The sequence below is a fragment of the Biomphalaria glabrata genome, chromosome 4, assembly GCF_947242115.1.
Source record: "Biomphalaria glabrata chromosome 4, xgBioGlab47.1, whole genome shotgun sequence".
Lineage (NCBI taxonomy): Eukaryota > Metazoa > Mollusca > Gastropoda > Planorbidae > Biomphalaria > Biomphalaria glabrata.
This window is the reverse complement of record NC_074714.1, coordinates 2,243,905-2,271,888: the sequence shown is the minus strand read 5'-3', so window position 1 is coordinate 2,271,888 and position 27,984 is coordinate 2,243,905. Positions and strand designations below refer to the sequence as shown.

At 39.2% G+C, this 27,984-nt stretch overlaps 2 protein-coding genes across 2 annotated transcripts; both read left to right on the top strand.

Annotated features, from left to right (window-relative positions):
* The first annotated feature begins 36 nt into the window (after positions 1–36).
* LOC106070545 (metabotropic glutamate receptor-like) lies at positions 37–13,074 on the top strand. The gene is made up of 6 exons (XM_056025404.1): positions 37–213; positions 1,287–1,579; positions 2,976–3,093; positions 5,739–5,887; positions 7,542–9,074; positions 11,053–13,074. The coding sequence occupies exons 2-6, from the start codon at positions 1,325–1,327 to the stop codon at positions 11,542–11,544; spliced, it is 2,547 nt and encodes an 848-aa protein (XP_055881379.1). The 5' UTR covers positions 37–213; positions 1,287–1,324; the 3' UTR covers positions 11,545–13,074.
* A 1,920-nt stretch (positions 13,075–14,994) lies between these two features.
* Positions 14,995–27,413, top strand: LOC106058162 (metabotropic glutamate receptor 5-like). The gene is made up of 6 exons (XM_056028166.1): positions 14,995–15,390; positions 18,077–18,397; positions 21,252–21,369; positions 22,126–22,277; positions 23,178–24,665; positions 26,373–27,413. The coding sequence occupies exons 2-6, from the start codon at positions 18,152–18,154 to the stop codon at positions 26,865–26,867; spliced, it is 2,499 nt and encodes an 832-aa protein (XP_055884141.1). The 5' UTR covers positions 14,995–15,390; positions 18,077–18,151; the 3' UTR covers positions 26,868–27,413.
* Positions 27,414–27,984: the final 571 nt, after the last annotated feature.

Sequence of the window (27,984 nt, the reverse complement as noted above, 5' to 3'; positions counted from 1 at the left end):
TTTTTATTATCTTTTTTTTAAATTTCATACTAGACTAGAAATCATCAACAAGTTGTAATATTAGATCTAGATCTAGACCAAAATTTTTGAAGAATTGTTTTAGTAGAGAACTCTTCTGAAATGAAGTTTAATGGTAGATGTTAATAGAAATCTAAAACAGAAAAAGATCTAATTTTCCTAGAATCGGCACTCTGTTATAAGTCTTCTATGAAGGTAGAATTGATCTAGATTAGATAGAGAAAGAATAATTAAATTAAGAAAGCGTGATGGCTAAGTCGTAATTTGTCCCGGGTTCGAATCCTGGTAAAGACTGGAAATTTTCATTTTGTGATCGTTAGGGCGCCTGTAAATCTACCCTTCTCTAATCATTTACTAATGGGAAAAAGTAAGGGCGATTGTTCGTTGTGCTGGTCACATGACACCCTCGTTTACCGTAGGTCACAGAAACTGATACAATTCACATTATTTGCCCTATAGATCGCAATGTTAAAAGGGAAACTTTTTTAAAACTTTAAACGTATTTTAGCTGTCGTGTATGTGTTGAGCCTAAATTTTGTTTGTAAACAGCGCTTTATAAATAAAATTATTATTATTATTATTATTTAACATAAAAATACAAATTAAAAACTAAGGTTATGTTTGTAAAATGTTTTACATGTTTCGGATGTTCCTCCAGAGTTGAAGTTAGTTTACTTCCTAGTCCAAACCTCCCGCAGGACGACGGGGGATGGGAGCGGGCAGGATTTGAACCCTCGACCATCGATAAATCCAAACGACAGTCCAGCTCGCAAACCGCACGACCAGGCAGCCAGGTTATAGAGTCTAACACATTTCTGATATTATTTGCTAAGACCTTTGTGTTTCTTCTTCCATAGTACCATCGGGTATGAGACGGGTTGCCATTTAGAGAATGTAATGGGTTGCATGAATCAGCCAGGAAAATCAACGTACTTGGCAGAGTTTAAGTCAATGATTAACATGCATGGCTAGATTGACACATGGGATGCTTAGGACGTAATCATCTTCTTCTATTTAATTATTTGAAGGTTCGTAAGCCACGCGCTTAATCATTCAGTTAACGCTCCCTATTTAACACACACACACACACACACACAGACACACACACACACACACACACACACACACACACAGACACACAGACACACACACACCCCCACACACACACATACATACATACATACATACATACATACATACATACATATATATATAAATATATAATTATATATAATATATATATAATTATATATAATATTTGGTTGCAGACACCAAGCGCCTAACCCAGTTTCATGAACACCTTACCATGTTGACCATGGCGTATCACCTCTTCTCTGCAGTAGCCATAACCTTACACCTGTTAGTTTATAGGAACTGGGCCGGCTTTGTCCTTCCGCCCCTGGGAGACAGGCAGTATGTCCAGGAGGGGGACTTGTACATCGGGGGCATCTTCTCAATGACCGCCTTCGACCCAGTCAAACCTTGCGGACAATTTGTGGACACTTTCAACGCGATTGAAACTGTTGAGACCATGGCCTTCATGGTAAATGAACTGAACAAGGTATGCACGGTAACTCGGACTATGGTATGTAAGGTAACCTGTACAAATGTTTAAGGTAACAAATACCAAAGTGACGTGTATAACGTAACGCATAAGATAGTATGTAGGGTAAGACATAATATAAGATGTAAGGAAACAGATAAGAAGGTATGCAGGGGAAGACATAATAAAAGATGTAAGGTAACAGATAAGAAGGTATGTAGGGTAAGACATGATAAAATATGTAAAATAACAGATAAGAAGGTATTTAGGGTAAGATATAATAAAACATGTAAGGTAACAGATAAGAAGGTATGTAGGGTAAGACATAATGAAACATGTAAGGTAACAGATAAGAAGGTATGTAGGGTAAGACATAATAAAACATGTAAGGTAACAGATAAGAAGGTATGTAGGGTAAGACATAATGAAACATGTAAGGTAACAGATAAGAAGGTATGTAGGGTAAGACATAATAAAAGATGTAAGGTAACAGATAAGAAGGTATGTAGGGTAAGACATAATGAAACATGTAAGGTAACAGATAAGAAGGTATGTAGGGTAAGACATAATGAAACATGTAAGGTAACAGATAAGAAGGTGTGTAAGGTAAGACATAATAAAACATGTAAGGTAACAGAAAAGAAGGTATGTAGGGTAAGACATAATAAAAGATGTAAGGTAACAGATAAGAAGGTATGTAGGGTAAGACATAATGAAACATGTAAGGTAACAGATAAGAAGGTATGTAGGGTAAGACATAATAAAATATGTAAGGTAACACATAAGAAGGTATGTAGGGTAAGACATAATAAAAGATGTAAGGTAACAGATAAGAAGGTGTGTAGGGTAACACATAAGAAGGTATGTAGGGTAATATACAAAGGTATAATATATAAATGATATTGGACCAAAAGCGCTCTGAGCATGCTATGAGCATGAAAGTAGCGCTACAAAAAAGCTATAATAATAATAATAATAAGTGGTAACACATACAAAGGTATTTGAGGTAACAAATAAAAAGGTATTTGAGGTAACACATAAAAAGGTATTGTAGGTAACACATAAAAAGGTATTTGAGGTAACACATAAAAAGGTATTTGAGATAACACATAAAAAGGTATTTGGGGTAACACATACAAAGGTATTTGGGGTAACACATAAATAGGTATTTGAGGTAACATATAAAAAGGTATTGTTGGTAACACATAAAAGGTATTTGGAGTAACACATAAAAAGGTATTTGAGGTAACACATACAAAGGTATTTGAGGTAACACATAAAAAGATATTTGGGGTAACACATAAAAAGGTATTTGAGGTAACACATAAAAAGGTATTTGATGTAAGACATCAAAAAGATATTTGAGGTAACACATAATGTATTCAGCCCATGTTTATTTGATATTTCTGCCCAGCGCCTACCTATTCAGCTCGGATTTGTTGTGATTGACACTTGCAGTAAAGAAAGTGTGGCAGCAGTTCAGGCTCTTCGTTTCTTGCCTCTTTCTGATACGGAAAGCGACAACACTTCAGGTAAGCTATTAGCCTTTTAGAGCAGGGGTTCTCAACCTTTGGTTCGCGACCCCCCCCCCTTGGGGGTTGAATGACGATTTTGCCGGGATCGCCTAAGACCAACAAAAAAAAAAGTTTTTTCTTAAGTGTGTAGACATTTGCTCCATTTTTTTCCATAGGTAGTTTTTTTTTTTTTGTGTGTGTTCGAGAATGTATGTTGCAGACAAATGGAAATGAATCAGAACAATTTCTAACAACTGTATTGTCATCAATATATATTTGTAACAGTTTAAATCGTAGGTAATATATCTATGGTGAAATTCGCCAACATCGTGAGGTATTTTGTTTATATTTAATAGTTTAGCCATTGTGTTGTAGTCAATGTTATTGAAGGTGATATTTGTGTATTGGTACAACTCTTCATGAAAGTGAATGGTAGGAAAAGAAAATATGTTGTTTTTTAATGTAAATATAGAGTTGAAGCTAGGTGCTGAAACCAAGGTGATACATATATATATATTAAACATAAATGAATAACAGCACCAGGGACCAAGTTTTTAAGAGAGAAAGTAGTGAGTTAAAATGCTACGAAAATAAGGGCATGCGCCGAGGCTCGAACCAGTGACCCCGGAAAAGGCAACACCACCTAGCGATAACGCACTAAGCCCACTTAACCTATAGACCATCCGAATGTCCAAAAAAATATTCTTCTGGTCTAGAGTCACTTCCCTCGTATGCAAATTACCACCCCAGTGGTCAATGGTCGCATGCTCAAGCAAGCCCCACCTCACCTCGCAGCATCCGTTCACCCACAACTTCAATAGAGCCGATACAGACAGCCGTTAGGCATGCATTAGACAAACAAAGACTCTATCTAATTGTGTATCTCTATTAGAGCATGGAATGGGTTGCCTGAGCTAGCCAGGAAAACCAGTGACTTGCCAGAGTTCAAGTCATTGGTTAATATGCATGACTAAAATGCATGACGCGTAGGACGTAATCATCTTCTTTTTTGAAGTAACGTCTGTATAATATAAGATAAGATAAGAGGAAGTTAAGTCGGCGCAGTCTCTTATTTTCGTAGCATTTAATTCACTACTCTCTCTCTTATAAACTCAGTCACTGGTACTGCTATTCATTTATGTTTAATATATATGTATGTATCACATGTTGTTTTTTTATGGTTTTATTGTAATAGTTAAGTAGAAATTGAAAACCCAGTGAGTTATTTATAACGAAGATCTATAAGCCGAATCTATGATACTGAAATATCTGTAACTTCATTTTTTTTTTGTTTTAATTTGATTATAATGCAGAAATATACTTTAGACAAAAGATGATTTCATATTATTTCGTAATTGAACATAAAGCTTGGGGAATGCTTATCAGATATAACATGATGATTACGATGTTTTGAATTTTATCCAAAGCGCAGTTACTTTAGAATATTATTTTACGGTTGCGGGTCGCCGCATGGTGGGCAATAGTAAAAAGGGGGCCGCCGAGCTAAAAAGGTTGAGAACCGCTGTTATATGTATTACAGTGACCCATTCCTCTTAAGTAACAATGTCGGACTCTAATTAAACACAAAACGAATTATACTTCAAAATATTGTTCACTGTTCACCTCAAAGACTTAAGAGAAAATGATCATAAAACTCATGCGAAAGGGACATAATTAACGAGAGAAGGAAGCGTAACTCTCCCTCATGCTATTTCTTTATACAATTATCCCCCCTTCGATGTAGAGATAACAATTTTGTAAATATTTCAGATCTGAGTTAAAATTAATATAATATATCTTCGCTGTGTTCTATTTATTAACTTCTATTCTTAAATTGATCTGTCTCATTTCTAATGTGTGTATATAAGATAGTTTTCAAAAAAATGTATCTTTTCAAGCGTACCCATAAAACTATTTGACTCTTTGCTCAGCGACAGAGAAATCGTAGCACAAAAGTCTTCATTATGAAAAAAGACTAATATGGCCATAACAAAAATAATGTCCAATAAATTACAGCCAGTACTGTACAATGGGCAACACGTACACTGTACAAATATCTCTCCGATAACACCGTTCCGCCGTATCAACTCTTGCACTGGCCTCTCCGTCTCGTTCCGGGCTTGCACTGGGTTCAACAGTTCAGGACTGACTTCACACACTAGGCTCGTTGTGTCGGACTCGATCACAGACCAAGATCAAGTCGCCGTTCGTCTCAACTGTACTTGACAGTACTCCGCACTGAACCACGCCACTGAACCACACTGAACTGTGCTGTAGTCGACCGGACTGTATTGAACCGGGCTCTGAACCCTTTTTCTGAACCCCCCCTTGACTGCGACACCTCCGCTCTTTATATAGGGCCCCTGCCGGCCTTCTAGAACCGGACAGAACGTCGATCGACCATTCTGGGTAGTTACATCCCTCGTGACGCTCCTGAGCTCTGTTCACGACGCCGATCCTTACCGAACCGTCTCGGCTGACCGTCGTAACTCGTCACGGTTGACCGCTCGTCTAGCGCTGGCCTGGGGGCGATTTGCGTCGGCTGACTACACACATGCCACTACCCCCCATCTGTGCCACCACCAGGTTTATAACAGTATAATGTTAAAATATTTCTTTTCAAGTGATAGCTACGAATGCTTCTTAATTCTTTGTTCTATCAGCTACCCCAGAACCTCTAACTTTCTACGATGTTATTGGTGTTGTCGGCACTGATCAAAGTTTTACCACTAAGGCAGTCTCCAGAATATTGAATGCAGCCAACATTCCAATCATCAGCTTCTGGGCTACAGACATAGCTCTAGCTGACAAAGTAAGTTTGAATTTCAGCGTCGTCGTCCTCTTGAGGTAGCAAGGGCGAAGATGATAGGGAAGGGGCGAGATAGCGTTACAATTACATTTCTTAAGGCATAGTTCTTATCTGAATCCTCCAGGCGTCTCTTTTCTAGGCGAGTCTCTCAACCTGTCTTGACGTCTTGCAGATTCTGCTTGGCACCTGCTTCCAATGGCGGTGCTATGTATTCCCTCGCCATCCCTTTACCTCGTTCGTTGGAGATCGAAATGGGGCTTTGGATGCAAGCTTGATAAGGATATGGCCTATGGGCGTAGTCAGGGGGGAAATAGGGTTAAAGCCCCCCGTCCCAAAATGAAATCCCCCACCCCCGCAGGAATGGGGGTTCGGAATTTAGTGGCTGATTGTTTGCTTTGATTCTGTGTATTTTAGGAGAGAGTGTAACCACTAAAGCATCACTTCCCCCATCGCAGCCAAGTTGGTTTTTATTCCCAGACATATCTAATGAAGATTTTGATTTTAAAATCCTCCTCCGAGATTTACGTAAACCCCCCCCCCCCTCTTCAATATAAGACTATACATACATCAGTCATTAGATTCTATGAGCGTAGCAAAGAGGGGTTTTGTGTTTAAAACCCCCTCCAGCGGGGTCTAGAGCTAAAAACCACCTCCTCAATATAAAAAAAAAAGCAAATTACACACTCAAAATTCTAAGAGCGTAGCCAAAGGGGTTTTGAGTTTAAAACCCTCTTCAGTGGGATTTGAAGCTAAAAAATACCACTTCAATATAAAAAAAAAGCAAATTACACACTCAAAAATCTATGATCGTAGCGAGAGGGCTTTTTTTATAATTTAAAACCCCTTCTGTTGGTTTTAAATACCTCCATAAAGAGAGTTTTGAGGTTGAAAACCACTCTCCTCAATTCAATTTTATTCTATAGCAAACTACAGTCACCTAACTCTACGAGCGCAGCTAAGGTGATTTTGAATTTTAAAAAAAAAAAAAACTCCACAGATTTTTTAGTTTAAAAGCTCTAAAAAAATTATTTTGACGATAAAATTTCCCTTTACGATATAAAATCTAAAGCAAAGTACAGTCACCTAATTCCAAGAGCTTAGCCAAGAGAGGGGTTACACTTTTCTACCAGAGGCTGAGCTCCATTAATAAAGTGCAGTGAATAGTCATCTGCTGAAATTGAAAAACACTAAATGTGGCTCAAGATTTTTAATAGCAGGATAATGCACTGTAGATATCTCTGAAATTTGCATTTTTTTGGCTTTCAATACCGGAAATAGTACTCGGCGGCGGGGCTACGCCACGCGCTGGGGGAGCTCACAACGCTCCCCAATACCCCATGCTGGCAATGGCGGAGAGTCTATATTTTTTCCACTAACTCCAGGAAGAACCTATTCTAGAGTACAATAAACTTCTTCCGAAAGAATGAAGGGTCAGAATGTAATAAATATTAATTATATACACACACGCACGCACGCACACACGCACATATATATAGCGGGGAGGGGAGAAAAAAAATTTCCCCCAATCTCCCTCCCCCAGGAAAAAAATCTTGGCTACGCCCATGGTGTGGCCTATCTGTCTGTAGATTATGTATTAAACTCAATATTTTTTTTTAAATTAAGTATATAATCGATAATGACTTTTTAATTATTTCAGACTCTCTACCCTAATTTTCAACGAGTGATATGGTCTGACGAGGAACTTATAGAAGCCATCGTGCAGTTCCTGTTGAGCAACCACTTCTATTATTTCACCATCATGTATGAAAATGAATACTCCTTAAGAAAAGTCTTTGAAAGAATCTTGACAGAGTATGGCGCGGACCGGATATGCCATCCCGAGGAGGTCAAGGTCACGGACACGGACGACATCGAAGACATTATTCGTCATCTTATGATCGACAAGTTGAGGCCACATGTCGTGGTTGTCCTTGCTCACACCAAAGTAAGCGGAATGATCGCCGACGCTGTCATAAGAACACAGACAGAGCACAAACTCCTTTGGGTAGGGGGCGACGCTTGGATGAGAGCATTATTCCACAAAGGCGGACCACGGGGTTCAGTTGGCCTTTCTTTCTACCGGACAAGGCTGGTAAATTTGGAAAACTACTTTCGAACGTTGAACGCCTCAAATAAAAATCCTTGGTTCTTGGAAGCCGCAGTCACGAAATTTAGCTGCGGCGAATTAAACAGGGCGTCTTGCGTCAATGAAAACATGAGAAATTATCAACTGTTTGAGTTGGGTCTGCTGTATGTCCTTAAGGCTGTGTTGGTATACGGGACTGCTCTTTCAGACTTCTTCCGAGCCTACTGCAAAAATGGTAGTTCCAAAGAAAATCTGCTCATTTGTTTTAAGAGGAATGTCGAATGGTTTCCTAATTTCCTTAAAGACGCGCCTATAAACTGGGACCTAGTACCTGACTTAAATGTAGCTGATGATGATATTAATACTAACGATGGTTGGCGTTTTTCGGTTTACCAGTCCTTGGGAATTCCCCACGATATCCACCGAATACAGGATATAGTTTTAAATAGCCACGCTCCTATACAAGTCAACTCTCTAAATACTAGCTTTTTTTCCTTTGATGTCAATAAGCTGATCGCAACGGATTACTGTATGCCGGTATGTCGGTTCGGAGAGTACCGCTTCCATATAAGCCAGTGCTGTTGGATATGCAAGCCTTGCCGAGCCAATGAGATAGTCAGCAATGCTGCCACTAGCTGCAAGCAATGCCCAATCCTGCACTGGCCGAGCGAAAGGTCGGACGGCACAGGCAGCTGCGACTTCATCGAGCCTCACCATCTGGACAATAACATCTACCTACGCATCGTCTTTCTCTCCATCGCGATACTTGGATTCATGACAAAAGTGGGAACACTGTGGTGGTACAGCCGGAACAAAGAGAATGGGATTGTGAAGGCGTCCAGCATCGAACTCAGTTGCGTGCAGCTTCTGTTTTTGGGTTGTGGCTACCTGTCCATTCCTGTGTTTCTGACACAGCCAACAGACTTCTCTTGTAGCTTTGGATTTCTACTATACAACTTAAGTTTTATTGTGACCTATGCACTCGTTTTGTTCAAAGCCGTACGAGTCTATAGAATTTTCACTCATTACAAGAAAAACCTAAAAGTGTCTTATATAAGTCCTGTGTTTCAAATCACAGCTTGCTTTGGTTTCGTTCTCTTTGAGGTAAGACATTTCTTTAATTGTAATCATAAGAATGAGCCTGTTGTGATAGTGCTGTATGCGAAGATTAGGGAGAGAAAGTTTCACTGAAGGGTCATTTGTTGGGTCAGCTACATTCCATGTACCAATGGACCTCATTCAACAATCGTAAACAAACAACATTTAGTCACGTGATCTTATTGATAAAACAATGAAAAAAAACTGTCACGTGACAACCATCATGAATTAAACATGAGATCGTAAATTATATAGAAGAGATAGAGCACCTCGTGGCTAAATGTTATTTGTTTAGGATTGGTGAATGAGGTCCATTAGGGTCGGTTTCTTTGCATTGAAGGGCTTGCCAAGTAACGGGAATGGGGCGTCCTGTTGGGTTTGGTTCAACACCGCCATCAGGGGTTGGCCGTCCTCGCCGCATTTATAATTTTCTTTCTCTTTTAAGTTTGCCGTTTCTGTAGCAGTAATGGTTTTTACAGGCTGGGGTGGATAGCCCTATGCCAAACCCCTCCCCCATTTTCACCCGGGCTTGGGACCGGCAGATGGCGCAGTTCAACAACAAGGACATCCTATGTCAAACTGGGAGTCGAACACTAAGTGAGGCTGTGACAACGCGTCTCATGAGGTTTGCGGGACATGATCTCCGACAAAATGAACTACGCATACCAAAAGTTGCGATGACATGGAGGCCAATACAACAAAGCGCAAAACAGGGGCGTCCTCGTATGACCTGGCATCACACTTATTTTTTATTTGTCATGGGGAGGTAATGGCGAGAAAGAATGTTACCTTGATATTTTGATATGTTAGTTATTTCCCTTTGTGAGTGTGACTGTGAATGGTCTTGCATGTGGTATAAATTGAATGGTTAAGTCTTCGTTGAATGTGCGAGAGAGTGTGTTAAGTTAGCGAGGTCTTGTTCCCGGTCCAGGAAGGTTGGACGTTTACTTCCTGGACTGATGTTTGTGTATTATTTAATAACAGTTAATATAATTGTGTGTTTTATTAAGTATTAAAGTATTATAGGCATGGCCATGGATATCTGAGTTGGAGTTAAAGTATATCTAGTAGTAATTCTTTTTTGTATAACCTATATTGAGCTAAGAAAGTATTAATTAAATGTAATTGATTATTGAGTATTCACACCCCTAGTGAGCTAAGTCAAGCAAAGAAGTGATTTCTGACATTATCATTATTATTATTTTTATTATTATGTTTTGAAAAGAACGAGTCTTCATTCTCTGGCGCTGCCAGGGTCGAGTTTCGTTAAGGGGAAACAAAATTCATCGTAGTTATTATTATTATTATTATAAAAGAGCGAGTAGTCATTCTCTGGCGCTGCCAGGGTCGAGTTTCGTTAAAGGGAAACAAAATTCATCGTAGTCCCTTTAACAGTTTCCACTGAGGAATTTTCTGGTGATGTGGCAGGTCTGCAGCAGTACCGCCCTCTGACAGGCAACGAGAATGTTCCTAGGAATGTTAAGGGCCTTGAAGGTATCTGTGAGGTCAGTTGTTATTATCCGCTCGGTTGATACACGGATGAACGATTTGATAATGTCTATATTCATTTCTCTCGTCCATTTGATCCTTTTGGCTCCTCTTGTTCTACCATTATCAGCACCTCTCCATTGTGTGGGGTGCGAGTCAGGGAGTAGACCGACCTCTTGTGTTTGGTTATTATTATTATTATTATTATCGTTATTATTACAACTACTACATGGACAAAATCCTTAAGTAGTTCATGAAATAATTTTTTAAATGGTTTAAGCCTGTCCTATCGGATAGTCTGCCTCTTCTTTTATCCTGGAACTGTTGTTTGAAGAAAAGTACTTGCGAGCCCCTAGGACCGTGTAATATGATCATAAAGTCTTCGCATGTGATTTTTGACAGTCATCAGCAGGCTATTGAGGGGCCCTATTGCTGGCTTCAGTATAACATATTTTAAATCAGTGTACTAATTTGTTGTTGTTTTTTTAACCCACAGGTGCTACGATTTTATATTTTTAATTGGATCAATCCAGTCAGAAGCGAAGTGCATCAGCCAGATCCGCTGATCCCTTTCACGGAACGGGCTTGTGTGGTACCTAATGCTATAATGTTCATCTTCATTATCATCACCTTCGTCGTTCTCCTCATGTGCACCGTCCTGGCTTTCAAGACGCAGACGCTGCCGAACAAGTTCAGAGAGAGTAGGTACGTCAGTCTGTGCGTGGTCACGACCTTGCTCATCCTGTCGGCCTTCACCCCAGCCTACTTCACCATCGTCTACAGGGAGGTGCGCATGCTGCTGCTGCTGGCTGGCGTCGTCATCAACCACTCGTTCACTTTCTTCTTCCTCTTCGTCACCAGGATTATTGCCGTGGAGCAGATGAAGCGGGCCAGGAGGCAAATAGCGAAGGCAACGCCGTACCAGCGGTTCCACAGAACGTCAAAGCTCGGACCCGACGGAAATGCGATGGAAACCGCCTTGGACTAAATCTGAAACTTCATCCATTTTCTGCTCTTCCTTTAAATTTTTTTTTTATCTCTGCGAGATAAAAAGTTTGATCTCTCTTTCTCTCTCTCTCTCTCTCTTTATATGGCCGTTTGAGATTTTATTTGTTCACTGATGCTTTAATCACGACCCTCAGGCAGTATATCAGACAAGCGTTGCTAACCCACCCGCTGAAAGTGCGCCCACAATGTAGACAATGCATACAGCAGAGACGCAGAGACACAATATTTTTTGATGTGTTTTGTATAGTACATATTTCAGGCTTGTAGCAAGCTCAGTGAATTCTGTTCCAACCTCTTTTGGTGGCCAGTGGTAGGAGGCATCAATAGAAGAATGTTTCTGAAGTGCAGATAGGCGCTCATTAAACACAGCTCGTTTGTTATACACTTAATTTAACATTATTTCCATATTGCATCACTCACTTATGTAACATTATTTCCATATTGCATCACTCACTTATGTAACATTATTTCCATATTGCATCACTCACTTATATAAAATTATTTTCATATTGCGTCACTCACTTATGTAACATTATTATATTGTACCGTACACGTGTGTAATATCACACACTCAATGTTACATCCTACACTTTATGTTACATCCTACACTTCCTGTTACATCATAACTTAAGGTTACATCCTACACTTCCTGTTACATCCTACACTTCCTGTTACATCCTACACTTCCTGTTACATCCAACACTTCATGTTACATCATAACTTAAGGTTACATCCTACACTTCATGTTACATCCTACACTTCCTGTTACATCCTACACTTCCTGTTACATCCTACACTTCATGTTACATCCTACACTTCCTGTTACATCCTACACTTCCTGTTACATCCTACACTTCATGTTACATCCTACACTTCCTGTTACATCCTACACTTCCTGTTACATCCTACACTTCATGTTACATCCTACACTTCATGTTACATCCTACACTTCCTGTTACATCCTACACTTCATGTTACATCCTACACTTCCTGTTACATCCTACACTTCATGTTACATCCTACACTTCCTGTTACATCCTACAGATATCTCATGACTTTAACTTATCCTTTTTCCATTAGCCAGTATTGACTTTTCCAGGTAGAAACAAGGTCACGTGGCTCACACTTTGTCTATTCTTTTTTTTTATTATTATTTTATTAAAAAGCTTTTTTTATAGCGCATCTTTCACGCTTAGGTAATGCTCAGAGCGCTATGGTCCATTCTCATTTGTGGACCAGTGGGGGGAGAAGCTATCTTGGAGAAGGTTTACCGTGCTGCCTTTAGTCGCCACCAGTCCACTTGGTGGGTAGCCAAGCCAAGTTCAAGCGTATTTTGACTCTCGGTCACACATCCCCTGACCTTATTGACTAGACCAAGAAAATTTGCATTTCCATTTTTTGTTTTTTTAGATTCTTAAATGAAACTATAATTATTTGTTTGTAAATTTTTTTCATTGGTACCTTTGATTGTCTAACTATTTTTAAATTAATGCTCTTGAAATACATATTTCAATAAATTATTTAGTCTCTAATACTAGCTTTTCTGTTGGTCTTGTTATTTTATTAATTTTTTTTAGTTTTCCTTACGGTATTGCAACCTATGCGGTCGCAGTGGGGCCCGCACTTTCATAGGCCTGCGCTAATCTAGGTGCAAATTATTAAATTAAACCATTACAACTAATATATAAAAACAGGGTTTCCGCGGCCTCATGATTTTACAGGGTCACCTGGAAATTTCCAGTAATTGTTAAATATATGAAAAAGTCTAGGAAATCTTCTGAAATTGTTAAAATGGAATGAAAAGTGTAAATTTCAGGGTGATAATTCCAGGCGCGTTTAAAAAAAAAACGGCTTTGTTAGCTTTCGTTTAATAAAAATATCGCTAAAACAAATGTATTTTCTAATACAAAATCTTAATTTTGACATTATGAATGTGTGTACTACTTGATGTCGCGCAAGTCTACTCCAATTAATACAGAACAACACACATTAAAATTCATCAAATAAGACCTTGGTTAGCAGACGAGATGTATTCATCTTCAAATACAAAAACAAAATTCAATAAAATACTCAGAAAGACACAAAGATAAAGACACATTCCTCGTCCCCTATGCCAGGACAAATTTGTACAAATACTCCTTCTTCCCTAGTGCTATTAGAGCATGGAATGAGCTAGCCAGGAAAACCAGTGACTTGGCAGAATTTAAGTCATAGATAAATATGCATGACTAAATGCATGACGCGTAGGACGTAATCATCTTCTTTTTTGAAGTAACGTCTGTATTATATAAGATAAGATAAGATAAGATCATAAAATAAAATAACTGTTCACAGACCTGTATATATAGATTTTTATGTACAACTCTTTTACAAGATCTAAAGGAAGTCGCCTAGATCAATTTTTTCTGTCTTAGAAAAATAATGATCTTTAGTTTTCAAAGTTTAGAAATGATGAAAAATCATTTCTCGGATTTTCTTTAGATTAAGGTATTAATCACAGAACTGTATATTCACACAAATATATGAAACAAAGCCATTTCCTGTTAGTTTCCATTGAGATAATGTTTCAAAACTATTAGACCGAAATAATTCATGTCTGTTGGTTTGAATCATCTTATGTAGATTTGAAAAAAAACAAAACAACTTTACTTCTTGTAACTACTTTACAAAACAACAACTTGTTCCAACTTTTTATTTTTTTTTTACATTTTTTGTAAAATGTTTGTTTTACATGTTTCGGATGTTCCTTCAGAGTTGAAGATAATTACTTCCTAGTCCAAACCTCCCGCAGGACGACGGGGGATGGGAGGGGGCAGGGTTTGAACCCTAGACCATCGATAAATCTGAACGACAGTCCAGCGCGCAAACCGCACGACCAGGCAGCCATCCATCCAGCCATGTAGTGTTCAAAAACCTCCACGCCCAGTCTAGATGTAGTCTATGTACCTATCTGTTTAAAACTTTTTTAGATTAACTGTCATTTTAGCTCTCGTGTTTTTGTTTGTAATGTTGTTACAGCGCCTTGAGCCTACATTTTGTTTGTTAACAGCGCTTTATAAATAAAATTATTATTATTATTTTTATTCTAAGACAGAAAAGAACATACGAATGTATCCTTGTTAATGTATAATATATAACAAGTCATAAAATGTCCAAAAGCATTCTACAGAAAAAATGACCGGAGATGAAGTGACCGGGGGATGAAATGACCGGTGATGAAGTGACCGGGGATGAAATGACCGGGGATGAAGTGACCGGGGGATGAAATGACCCCGGGGATGAAATGACCGGTCACCTATATATATATATATATATGTATATATATTTGTCTGTGGTATCAAGACACACATTCCTAGTCAAAGAAATAGATGGACTGTTTAGCACTGCATGCGAAAGGAAAGAACATTTTATAGATTCTTTTTAAAATGTCATACTTCACGAATTTGTTTTAAAACTAAATCTAGACCAAATTTTTTAAAGAATTGTTTTAGTAGAGAACCCTTTTGTGATGAAGTTTTAATGTTAAATGTTAATTGACATCTAAAACAGAAATAGTTCGAATCTTTCTAGACACGGCACTCTTTGATTACTGTTTAAATGTAGAATTGATCTAGATCAAGTATCATCTAGATAGTAGATCTAGATAGATACTAAATTGAGAAAGCTAATAATAGTCCAACTAGATCTAGATCGCACAATACGATACTCCCAACTCATTTATTTAAAGTCCATCAACTTTAAATAATTTTTATATGTAGATCTACAATGATTGTAAATACAGTCATGGACAAGACTGAAGATTGTTTATTAAAGTCTTGCCAACAAAGTAAGTACATACTGTCATAAAGTTTAACATTCTGTTCTCACTGAGTGACAAATCATGTTGTTAAACGTATTTTGGAGACGCGGTGGCTGAGTGGTACATAGCTTGGCTTTTAAACCGGTGGTCCCGGGTTCGAATCCTGGTGACGACAAGAGATTTTTGTTTATTTCGTGATCTTTAGGGCGCCTCTTAGTTCCACCCAGCTCTTACGGCTACCTGACACTTGTTGGAGAGAAATAAAGGCGGTTGATCGATAAACTGACCACATGAAACCTGTTTGATAACGCTCGAGAAACAGATGACGTTTACATCATCTTACCTCTCGATTGCAAGGTCCCTAAACTCTAAACTCTAAGCTCCAAACTCTAAGCTCCAAACTCTAAGCTCTGAACTCTAAGCTCTGAACTCTAAGCTCTAACCTCTAAACTCTAAGATCTAAACTCTAAACGCTAAGCTATAATCTAAGCTCTGAACTCTAAGCTATAAGCCCTAAGCTCTAAACTCTAAGCTCCAAACTCTAAGCTACAAACTCTAAGCTCTAAACTCTAAGCTCTAAACTCTAAGCTCTGAACTCTAAGCTCTGAACTCTAAGCTCTAACCTCTAAACTCTAAGATCTAAACTCTAAGTTCTAAACTCTGAACTCTAAACTTTAAGCTCTAAGCTCTAAACCCTAAACTCTAGGCTCTAAACTCCAAACTCTAAGCTCTAAACTCTGAACTCTAAGGTCTAAACCCTAAGATGTAAGCTCTAAACTCCATACTCTGAACTCTATGCTCTAAACTCTGAACTCTAAGCTCTAAACTCTGAACTCTAAGGTCTAAACCCTAAACTCTAAGCTCCAAACTCTAAACTCTAAACGCTAAGCTTCAAACTCTAAGCTCTGAACTCTAAGCTCTAAGCCCTAAACTCTAAACTCTAAGCTCTAAACTTTGAACCCTTAACTCTAAGCTCTAAACTCCAAACTCTGAACTCTAAGCTCTAAACTCTGAACTCTAAGCTCCAAACTCTAAACCCTAAACTCTAATCTCTAAACTCCAAACTCTGAACTCTAAGCTCCAAACTCTAAACTCTAAGCTCTAAATTCTAAGCTCTAAACTCTAAGCTCCAAACTCTGAACTCTAAACGTATTTATCATTAAAATACAAAATAAAACCTAATAAAAAGTCAAGGCCCATTTCTGATTTTAAATACTAAGACTAATTCGTCCCTCTTCCATAGCATCATTGAATAGGAATCAGCCTGCAACATGCACTACTAGATTAACACAATTTTCTGTAGACATGTGTAAGAGCCTTCATGGAAGGCTCCGTGCTGAGATTAATCCCTTATAGCACGGTCCATGTATCTGGAAATGTTTTGCAGGGTTTGTCTGTCTCCGCACAGGGCAAAACCCCCAGCATCAATAGATGCCTTAGCGTGTGGCAAGTGAGGCAACGGCCACAGACCCCGCGCCTAGGAGATTTCCTTGTCAACGTTAGGTTCGAAAACCTGGTCAGTTCTCATAAACTCGGGCTTGTTGCTCAATATTTCCTGGCATCTACATGAAACCAATGACCATGTATGCTGCCCCAGACTTGCTGATCTCCGTTTCGACAGGTCTGGGAAACCCAAAATTCTCGACCTGTATGGCGACATTTATGCACTACGCAAGACAGCAGGGTTTCTTTCCAGGGCATACATACATACACATATACATACACACAAACATACATACATACATACATACATACATACATACTGCTACGATCTTCTCAATCAGGCCTTCTGCAAACACTACTTAACAACACAACAGCACATCTAACTCAAGAACTTGACAACAAGAGCTTCAAGTAACAAAGTGGCGGTTTAATTACAAATACATCGACAGCCAATTCAACACAATTGGCTACATCAAATTCAAATGCTTTCTTGAACTTAACAGAACTGCCTAACTAAACATTACTAGTCTCTCCAGCTCGTACAGCTACATTCTCGAAGACTCAAAGGTACCACACAGTCCTTACTGCCTTGCTGTCCTGGACTCAACTGTCCTTTTTAATACACTTTCTCTCGACCGTGAAGACTCTTGATCACATGACCACAACACAGGTCATACTTGCGGTTATTAGCAGTACTGTCCCTTGTCTATCGACAGCCGTTGACCCGTTGACCTGTGTGATTGGCCTGAGTCGTGTGTATCAATAGCCCGCACACACATTAACCCTTTCAGTCCGCCACTAGAGTTACAATACATACATACATACATACATACATACATACATACATACATACATACATACACACACACATACACACATACACATACATACATTCATACATACATACATACATACATTCATACATACATACATACATACATACATACATACATACATACATTCATACATACATACATACATACATATATACATACATACATACATACACATACATACATACATACATACATACATACATACATACATACATACATACATACATACATACATACATACATACATACATACGTACACATATACATACATACATACATACATACATACATACATACATACATACATACATACATACATACATACATACATACATATATACATACACCTTACAGTTTGCTTTACTTATTAGTAAATATTTACTTTTTATAATTAAAAGAAGATTAAGCGAGCTTTATATCTTTATTTCCTCTAGATAGTCTACATTAATGTCTGGTCGCACCAATCAAGAGTCCATTCATTCGCCGATTCTCTGTGGGCTGTTCCAACAATGGTCACTCACCCGTCTGTTCCCGCAGTAGTTTTTCTACATCTGGTCGTTGCTGTGAGCTGGGCCAACTTTGCGATACATCCCCTGGGAGACAAAGTTTACATCCAGGAGGGTGACCTATTTATAGGAGTCCTCCTCACCGTGACGTACTACGAGCCGAACCGGCCATGTGGAGATCGATTGTATGGCTTTTATAAGATAGAGGTCATTGAGACGATAGTCTTTGCCGTCAGAGAACTTAATAAGGTAGGTTATGCTGCTTGCACACTGCACGAGTGGGACCACACGGCTAAAAAACATGTTGAGGGTATGGGAGATTTTTCGAGAGTAGGTCAACTATGTATGTTGCTTTTTTTTTTTCTTTATGTCGGTGGTTCTGTCATAAAGCAAAGTTGACGCATACGTGGGTTAAATTGTTGTTTCTTCTGCTCAGGTTAGTTCCGTTGTCGATGTCACGAAGTTTACCGTGGCGGCCCCTCTCTCTCTTTCTCGCACTAAAGAAGAGCAACGTTTCATGATCCGTGTTCTTTGGTTCAAATTTATAACGACACGGCAAAAAATAGTCCTATTTTTGACGCACGATTAAATCCGTGCAGTGTGCAAGCAGTCTTAAGAAAATGTTCTAGTTTTTAAGCGAGAAAAAAAACAACAACGAATTAGCAATTATTGAACCTAAATTTTTAAAAAGAAAAGAGGGGTAAGTAACTCTGTACTCGAGTATGCTGCTACAATAGTTTTTGGAAGGACGAATGGTGACACTTAACTCTTTCTCTCCGTAATTATTTACCACATTCTGGTGGAATCAACGATGGTATCGTCAGTTAGGAGAGAAAGAGTTAAAAAGGATCAGGCAATTTTTTGGTACGGTTTCTCACTGGACACTGTCCGATAGGAGCATGCTTCGCTATGCTCAGAGAGAATCACGATCTGTCGACACTGTCACTTGAAGAATAGAGAGAACTGGTGCATGCGTGCGTCTCGCCTTGTACGGAGACAAGCGAACCCTACAGAACACTGCCTGATACCAGGACAGTGCTATAAGCGATCAATCCCAGCACGAGCCTTAGTGCATGGAGGCTTACAATTGGTGGTTAGTACGTTTTAGTATCTCCAGACGTTTAGTCCAATGACCTAAAGTCCAAAGTCTGCCGAGGATCAAGGTTTTAGCTGGAGAAAATAACAAAATGCATCTTTGCAAAATAATACACTTTAACTCTTTCTCTCCTAACCGACGCTACAAACGTTGATTCCATCAGAATGTGGTAAACAATTACGGAGAGAAAGAGTTAATTCTCCAAAGTAGAAGACAAGGAAAAGATGGAACACATACTTGTAACACACAGTATAACTTAACTTCATTAAACGACCAATTATCAGGCCCGGCTTTGGGTAAATCAAAGGCCGTCGGCAAAGTAAAGTTGCAAGCCCTAAATAAAATAAAACGAAATTTAAAAGAAACAGCCCAAAATAAAATTACGTAATTGTTGAAAACCCAGCCTATGTTTATATCTAAATGGACAAATAGCAGAAATTCATATATAGCTATTCTCATACCAGGTACAGAGTTTAACTTGTAAACATACTATTATAATTCTCTACTATGTTTATGATCTGATCCAGAATTCGCAATTTTTCTCTATATTTTAGTCCTGTGCGAGCCCTCACCCATTGGGGGCCTTAGAAGGCTGCCTAGTTTGCCTGTGCCTAAGGGGTTGGAAGATAATCTGTAATTGTTACCTTTCGTTTTCCGTTGTATTTATACGTTCACTAAAGAATCTTGTATTGGAAAGATCCCCGCTACTTTTAGTTCTGTAGGGTACCTGACAACACCAGGCTGTAACAGCAATCCGCTTTTGAGTCCAAATCAACTTTGTTAGGTATTTGACATTGGGAAATACATGGGTCTATGTCATGGTCAAGTGACATCCTCGTTAAGCGTTGGCAACAGAAACAGATGACCTTTAAATCATCTACACTACAGAACGCAAGGTCTGAAAAGGTTCTTTACTAGTCATGACACTCACTAACCATAACGCAATATGCCTAATGGTTCTTTACTAATTCTATACCTTTGTGCCTAATTGTACTTTTCTAATTATATGGCTCTATGCCTAATTGTTCATTTCTAACTCTATAACTTTATGGCTTATTGTTCTTTTCTAGCTTTATACATTCATGCCTAATTTTTCTTTACTAATTCTATACCTTTATGCCTGATTGTTCTTTTCAAACCTTATCCCTTTATGCCTAATTGTTCTTTTCTAACTCTGCACTGTTATGCCTAATAGTTCTTTTCTAAGTCTATACCTTTATGCATAATTGTTCTTTTCTGACTCTATACCTTTATGTCTAATTGTTCTTTACAAACTCTATACCTTTATGCCTAATTGTTCTTTACAAACTCTATACCTTTATGCCTAATTGTTCTTTACAAACTCTATACCTTTATGTCTAATTGTTCTTTACAAACTCTATACCTTTATGCCTTATAGTTCTTTACTAACTTTATGCCTAATTGTTCTTTACTAACTTTATGCCTAATCTTTCTTTACTAGCTTTATACCTTTATACCTAATTGTTCTTCAGTAACTTTATGCCTAATTGTTCTTCAGTAACTTTATGCCTTTATGCCTAATTGTTCTTCAGTAACTTTATGCCTAATTGTTCTTCAGTAACTTTATGCCTAATTGTTCTTCAGTAACTTTATGCCTTTATGCCTAATTGTCCTTTACAAACTCTATACCTTTATGCCTAATTGTTCTTTACAAACTATATACCTTTATGCCTAATTGTTCTTTACAAACTATATACCTTTATGCCTTATAGTTCTTTACTAACTTTATGCTTATTGTTCTTTACTAACTTTATGTCTAATCTTTCTTTATTAACTTTATACCTTTATGCCTAATTGTTCTTCAGTAACTTTATGCCTAATTGTTCTTCAGTAACTTTATGCCTTTATGCCTAATTGTTCTTCAGTAACTTTATGCCTTTATGCCTAATTGTTCTTCAGTAACTTTATGCCTAATTGTTCTTCAGTAACTTTATGCCTAATTGTTCTTCAGTAACTTTATGCCTATTGCTTGTCTTTGTGTCACAGCGACTTCCGGTCAAACTTGGTTTCGTCATACTGGATACGTGCGATAAGGCGACCACGGCAGCATTGCAATCTCTTCGCTTCTTGCCTCTGCCCAACCCTCTGCCAAGCGAGACCCCAAGTAAGTCTTCACAAGCTCACATTGAAGCCATTCAACTTATGCTGGCATGACTTTTCGTTCTGTGACAGTTCGCGTAACCTAATCCCCTCCACTTTTCCTGGTCAGCAGCTGTTCCTAGCTGGACATCAAGAGAGAAGCTGGTCCATTCTTTGACATTGTCCAGCCAGCTTTTCTTTGGAAGACCGTTTCGTCGTGCTCACTGCACCGTCCCTTGAAGGATGACTTTGGACAGTGAGTCATGTCTTACAACTTGACCAAACCAACTCAGCTTTCGTCCCTTCACACTGATAGGGTGTGTCTCGTATGATGGCTGTCTGACTTTAACAGATTACTCAGGAGATGTCCGAGTTTCTTGTTGTGGTGTATTATATTATATTATATTATATTATATTATATTATATTATATTATATTATATTATATTATATTATATTATATTATATTATATTATATTATATTATATTATATTATATTATATTATATTATATTATATTATATTATATTATAGAGATTGAATTTCCGAAGCTAACACTTGGTCCAGGATTCTTAATCATGGCTTACAAATCTTGCCCCTCCCCTATCGCCCGAACTAAGCATGAACTGTGGCCACCCCCCACCCCCAGCCCAGCTGATTCCAAATGGGGTGCCAACACACTTTTTTTGAGGTGGCTCGTGGGGGGGGGGGGCAGGTTCTAACAAGCAAAAGTTTGAGAACCAATATCATAAATATAAGTACTTTATGAACTTTCTTTTATCAGGTCAGTCGTCCAGTTTCTTAGAATCCTTTACTGTCATTGGTGTTGTCGGCACTGACCAAAGCTTCAGTACCATACCTGCGGCAAGGATATTAAACGTGGCCAACATTCCTATGGTCAGTTTTTGGGCCACGGACATAAGTCTTAATGACAAAGTAAGTGGTAATGAGCTCATGCAGTTCAATTAGAAGAACTCCAAAATATAAATGTACATCTCAAGCAGTATTTTTACAATTTGTGGGACATGTAGCTTTGGTAAAGAGCAAACATTGAATTCTTTTATTTTCAGTGTTGTTTTAAAGTTTATTTTCAGCTTATGGAAATTTCCATAAAATAAGACGTTGTTGGTTTATTGTACAGAATAAAGAAGTATTGATAAAATACAAGTTTTCAAAACTATTAATAATATTGATTCTCTTTATAGCACTGTTGACTCAAATTAAAAATTTGTAAAACATAAAATACTTTAAAAAAACAAAACAAGAAAAATATAAAACTAATACTTTAAAAATATAATTCAAAGAGTATACAATATGTAGATGCAAAAATTAGTTTGGATCAGTGCATGTAATTAAATTTGTAATAGATCTAGACTAACAAAATCCTCGTGATTAGAATTGTTTTTAGCAAAAAAAAATATTTTTAGCGCTATTTCATGCTTTTAGCTTTCTCAATACGCTATGATAATATCACTGGTCTGACCAGTTGGGAAAATGGGGAAAGGGGGGGGGGGGAGAAAGGGACATCTGGGTGGATTTTAACAGCATTTAAAAAAAAAAAGGTGAAACGGGCTAAATTCTAACTCATGGCTCACGCCTCCTCAGGCAGACATGCTAACCACTCTGCTAGTGAGGTACTGTAACTAAAGAAGTTTGTATAGTTATATATTGTTTTGTTTCAATTTAGAGAGGCGATCTACAAAGGGGACTAATTCAGCTTATACCACCACTTCAGTCGAGTAAAATTTCTTTCCCTTGTGCGAAAGAAACAAAATAATTAATTACCAATGGCTAATTAAGCACAGTGACCAAACAATATGCATGTGACTATTTCAGAGTCTCTACCCTAATTTTCACCGAGTGATCTGGTCTGACGAGGAACTTATGGAGGCCATCGTGCAGTTTCTTTTGAGCAACCACTTCTATTATTTCACGATTATTTTCGAAGATAGCCTTCCGGCCACAGCAATATTTGAACGCATCCTGGCACAGAAAGGCGGGGCGGAAACCTGTCATCCGACCGAGTTGCAGGTGAGGGAAAGCGACGACTTTGAAGGCATCGTGTACCAGCTTCTCAGGGGAGAGTACAGATCGAGGGTGGTGGTCGTTCTCGCCCACGTTACGATCAGCGTCAAACTTATTCACGCTATCATTCAAACGCAGACGGAAAGCCAGTTACTTTGGATAGGCGGTGATGCTTGGACCCAAGCCATGTTCAACATAGGCGGACCCAAGGGCTCCATAGGCGTTAACTTTCAATGGATAAACGTCACGTCCTTCCCAGAATACTTCCGAGATTTGAATTCATCCAATGAGAATCCTTGGTTCATTGCAGCAGTGCAGGAACATTTCAAATGTAGCTTGAAAGGCTTCGACGAATGCTTTAAGGAGAATATCCAAGGGCATCTCTTTGACTCGGGACTGTCTCTCGTGTTCAAGGCAGTCAATGTCTATGGTGAAGCTCTGATGCAGATGTTCAACGATCATTGCAAAAACGATCATTCCAGTGTCTATAAGTTGGCCTGCTTTAACAGCAATGCTGAAACATTTCCCAGCTACGTGGAGGCCGCGAACAAGGAGATCAAAGAAGAAGGATGGCGCTTTTCTGTCTTTCAATCCTCGGGTTCGAAGAGCAGCGTTGTCCACATCCAGGAATTGGATATCGTAAGTAACGACAGTAGGTCTTACCATCCGATCAACATGACCTACTTTGCCTCGATGGAAGAGTTTCTGGACCCTAGAAACTTTTGCATGCCGAAATGCCCGTTTGGTGAATACCGCTTCTATCTCTCCAAGTGCTGCTGGTCTTGCCGAAAATGCCAGGAGAATGAGATCGTCGGCGCTAAGAGGACAGACTGCAAGCAGTGTCCTCTTCTACAATGGCCTAACCAGTACAAAGAAGGCGAGGGAGAATGTGACGATATTCCGCCCCATCACCTGGACATACGATCCTTACCTATCCTCTTCCTCCATGTTCTGTGTCTCCTGGGTTTCATAGCGGTGGTCACCACGCTGGCCTGGTACAGTCGCCACAGGAAGCACGAGGCGTTGAAAGCATCGAGCATTGAGTTGAGCTGCGTGCAGCTGATGGCGTTCGCTTGTGGGTACCTTACAGTTCCTATTATGCTGTCCCCGCCGACCACGTTCACGTGCACGCTGGGACTTCTGATGCTGAACATCAGCTTCAGCCTCGTCTACGTCATAGTCCTGTTTAAAGCCGTTAGGGTGTACAGGATATTTAAGCACTCCAAGAAGAACATCAAGATCTCCTACACGAGTCCTCTCTTTCAGGTGGCGGCTTGTTTTGCATATGTCGTGATCGAGGTAAGATTTACGTTGCGAGAGAAAGAGAGGGTGGAAGAAATAGAGAGCGAGAATGATAGAGGAGAGAGAGAGGGTGAATGAGTGAGAGAGGAGAGAAAGATGGTGGGTGAGTGAGAGAGAGGAGAGAAAGAGGGTGGGTGAGTGAGAGAGAGGAGAGAAAGAGGGTGGGTGAGTGTGAGAGGAGAGAAAGAGGGTGAGTGAGTGAGAGAGAGAGGAGAGAAAGAGGGTGAGTGAGTGAGAGAGAGAGGAGAGAAAGAGGGTGGGTGAGTGAGAGAGAGAGGAGAAAGAGGGTGGGTGAGTGAGAGAGAGAGGAGAGAAAGAAGGTGGGTGAGTGAGAGAGAGAGGAGAGAAAGAGGGTGGGTGAGTGAGAGAGAGAGGAGAGAAAGAGGTGAGTTAGTGAGAGAGATAGAGGAGAGAGAGGGAAGGTGAGACATGATGAGAGAGAGAGAGAGAGACTTCGACAGATTACTCTGGAGATGTCTGGTTTTCTCGTACGGGTGTATTTAATGTACTTAACTCTTTCTCTCCTAACTGACGATACCAACGTTGATTCCACCAGATTGTGGTAAATAATTACGGAAAGAGTTAACTAACAAGTAACAAGACCTACACATGTAACAAGTAACAATACCTTCACATGTAACAAGTAACAAGACCTTCACATGTAACAAGTAACAAGACCTTCACATGTAACAAGTAACAAGACCTACACATGTGACAAGTAACAAGACCTACACATGTGACAAGTAACAAGACCTACACATGTGATAAGTAACAAGACCTACACATGTGACAACTAACAAGACCTACACATGTGACAAGTAACAAGACCTACACATGTAACAAGTAACAAGACCTACACATGTAACAAGTAACAAGACCTACACATGTAACAAGTAACAAGACCTACACATGTGACAAGTAACAAGACCTACACATGTAGCAAGTAACAAGACCTACACATGTAACAAGTAACAAGACCTACACATGTAACAAGTAACAAGGCCTACACATGTGACAAGTAACAAGACCTACACATGTAACAAGTAACAAGGCCTACACATGTAAATAAGTAACAAGACCTACACATGTAAATAAGTAACAAGACCTACACATGTAACAAGTAACAAGGCCTACACATGTGACAAGTAACAAGACCTACACATGTGACAAGTAACAAGGCCTACACATATGACAAGTAACAAGACCTACACATGTAACAAGTAACAAGACCTACACATGTAACAAGTAGAAATGAGAATTAAAGATAATCTTCTTCCTATTCCCAACCTCTCTAATGACGACGGGGGATGGGAGCGGGCAGGGTATGAACTCGGAACAATAGAGACGACCAAACAACAGCCCAGCGCGCATATCGCTCGACCAGGCAGCCATCCATTAATCCAATAGTTCCCCTTTCAGACCTTGGGGTCTATAGGGCAGATGATGTGAAGGTCATCCGTTTCTGTGGCCCATGGTTAACGAGGGTGTCATGTGGCCAGCACAACAACCAACCGTCTTTACTTTCCCCCAACTAATATCAGGTACCCATTAGAGCTGGGTGGACTCAGGGGCGCTCGAAGGTCCCGAAATAAATAATTCCAATCTTCACCAGGATTCGAACCCCGGAAGTCAAGCACTTTTGCCGCTGAGCCACCGCGCCTCGTTATTAAACAAATAACACATGTTATTTCCTTTCATTTTCAGGTAGCTCGTTTCATGATTGCTAACCGATTCCTACCGGTAAGGATAGAAGTTTCTCAACCCTACCCCGAAGTCAGATATGTGGAGGTGTCCTGCAGGATACCTGGCTTCAGAATCTTCTTCTTTATTTTTGAAAACTTTGTCCTGCTTCTGGTGTGCAGCTATTGGGCCTTCAAGACGAAGAGGCTGCCCTCCCGGTTTAAGGAGAGCCGTTACGTCAGCATGTGTGTGGGCACGACCTTGCTGATCCTCTCCATCCTGGCGCCAGCCTACTTCACCCAGGTGCGCAAGCAGATGCGCATCGTGGTGCTGTTGGCGGCGCTCGTCATCAACGTGACTGCGTCGTTCTTCTTTCTCTTCGTGTCCAGGATCCTTACAGTGGAGCATGCCAGGAAGGGAAGGAAGAAGACGTATGCTCGAATCCACAAATTATCAAAAGAAGTATTGAGTTTGAAAAAAAAATTGTCGGGGAACCGTTCCAGACAGCAATTGTTTTAAAAAAAAACAAAAAACAATTATCTTGACAAGTTCTTAGTTTCGAAATAGAAACAAATATTGTATTCGGATACACTGTTCCTAGAACATTTTATGGAAGCCGTTGCTGAAAACGATTATTCATGCACGTGTATAGTATCGAAATAAATATAGTGTTCGAATCCGAGTACATAGTATTCATCAAGCACTTTGCGATATGCACTTGCTGAAAAATAATCACCCGGAGTATTGCAAAGTATCGAAATAAATATAGTATCCGAATACAACCATGTTGAGATCCTGCTTGTAAACATATCTTTAGGTTTGTCTCGAAAGTCAGGGAAAGGTAACCGGTATATTACTGCAATTATTTGTCTAACGCGGTTACTTTCTCCTGTTCTGTTTAACTACGCAGGACTCATTAACAAATGCTCTGATGTAATCTAAATTCCGATTGTAATAATATGATGGTTATGTAATTGTAACTGATACATATTGACTATTTTAAATTTATTCTCTTTGTTCCAGAACTGATCAATTGATGGGTTGATTTTAGAAATATAAAATCAATATATTTGTAATAGGTCTTAAGAGACTTTTTATTTAATTTTAATGAATTTATTATTGTGTTAATTTGAATTTTTGTTTTGTTTAAGACAACTTTTTTTTAAATTCTCTTTCACTCCGGTGTGTTTTAAACACAGTTATATTTTTTACTGGGGTCCCGGGTTCGAATCCTGGTGAAGACTGAGTTTTTTAATTGTGGAATCTTTGGGCGCCTCTGAGTCCACCTAGCTCTAATGGATGCTTGACATTAGTTGGGGAAAAGTAAAGGCGGTTGGTCGTTGTGCTAGCCACATGACACCCTCGTAAACCGTAGGCCACAGAAACAGATGACGTTGACATCATCTGACCTATAGACCACAAGGTCTGAAATGGGAAGTTTACTATATTTTTAACTAGCCAGATATGACCCGCGGCCTACGGGCTTAAGTTAGTATAGTTCCATGGTTTGGATTTAGCTGAATGTTCCTTTCACATTTTTTTGTTATTTTGAAATGAAGAAAAGTAAAAGCCGTTTTACAAATATCCTTGTCCTTCGCGTAAACATCGCTTACCTTTACTTCCAAATCGCTTACCT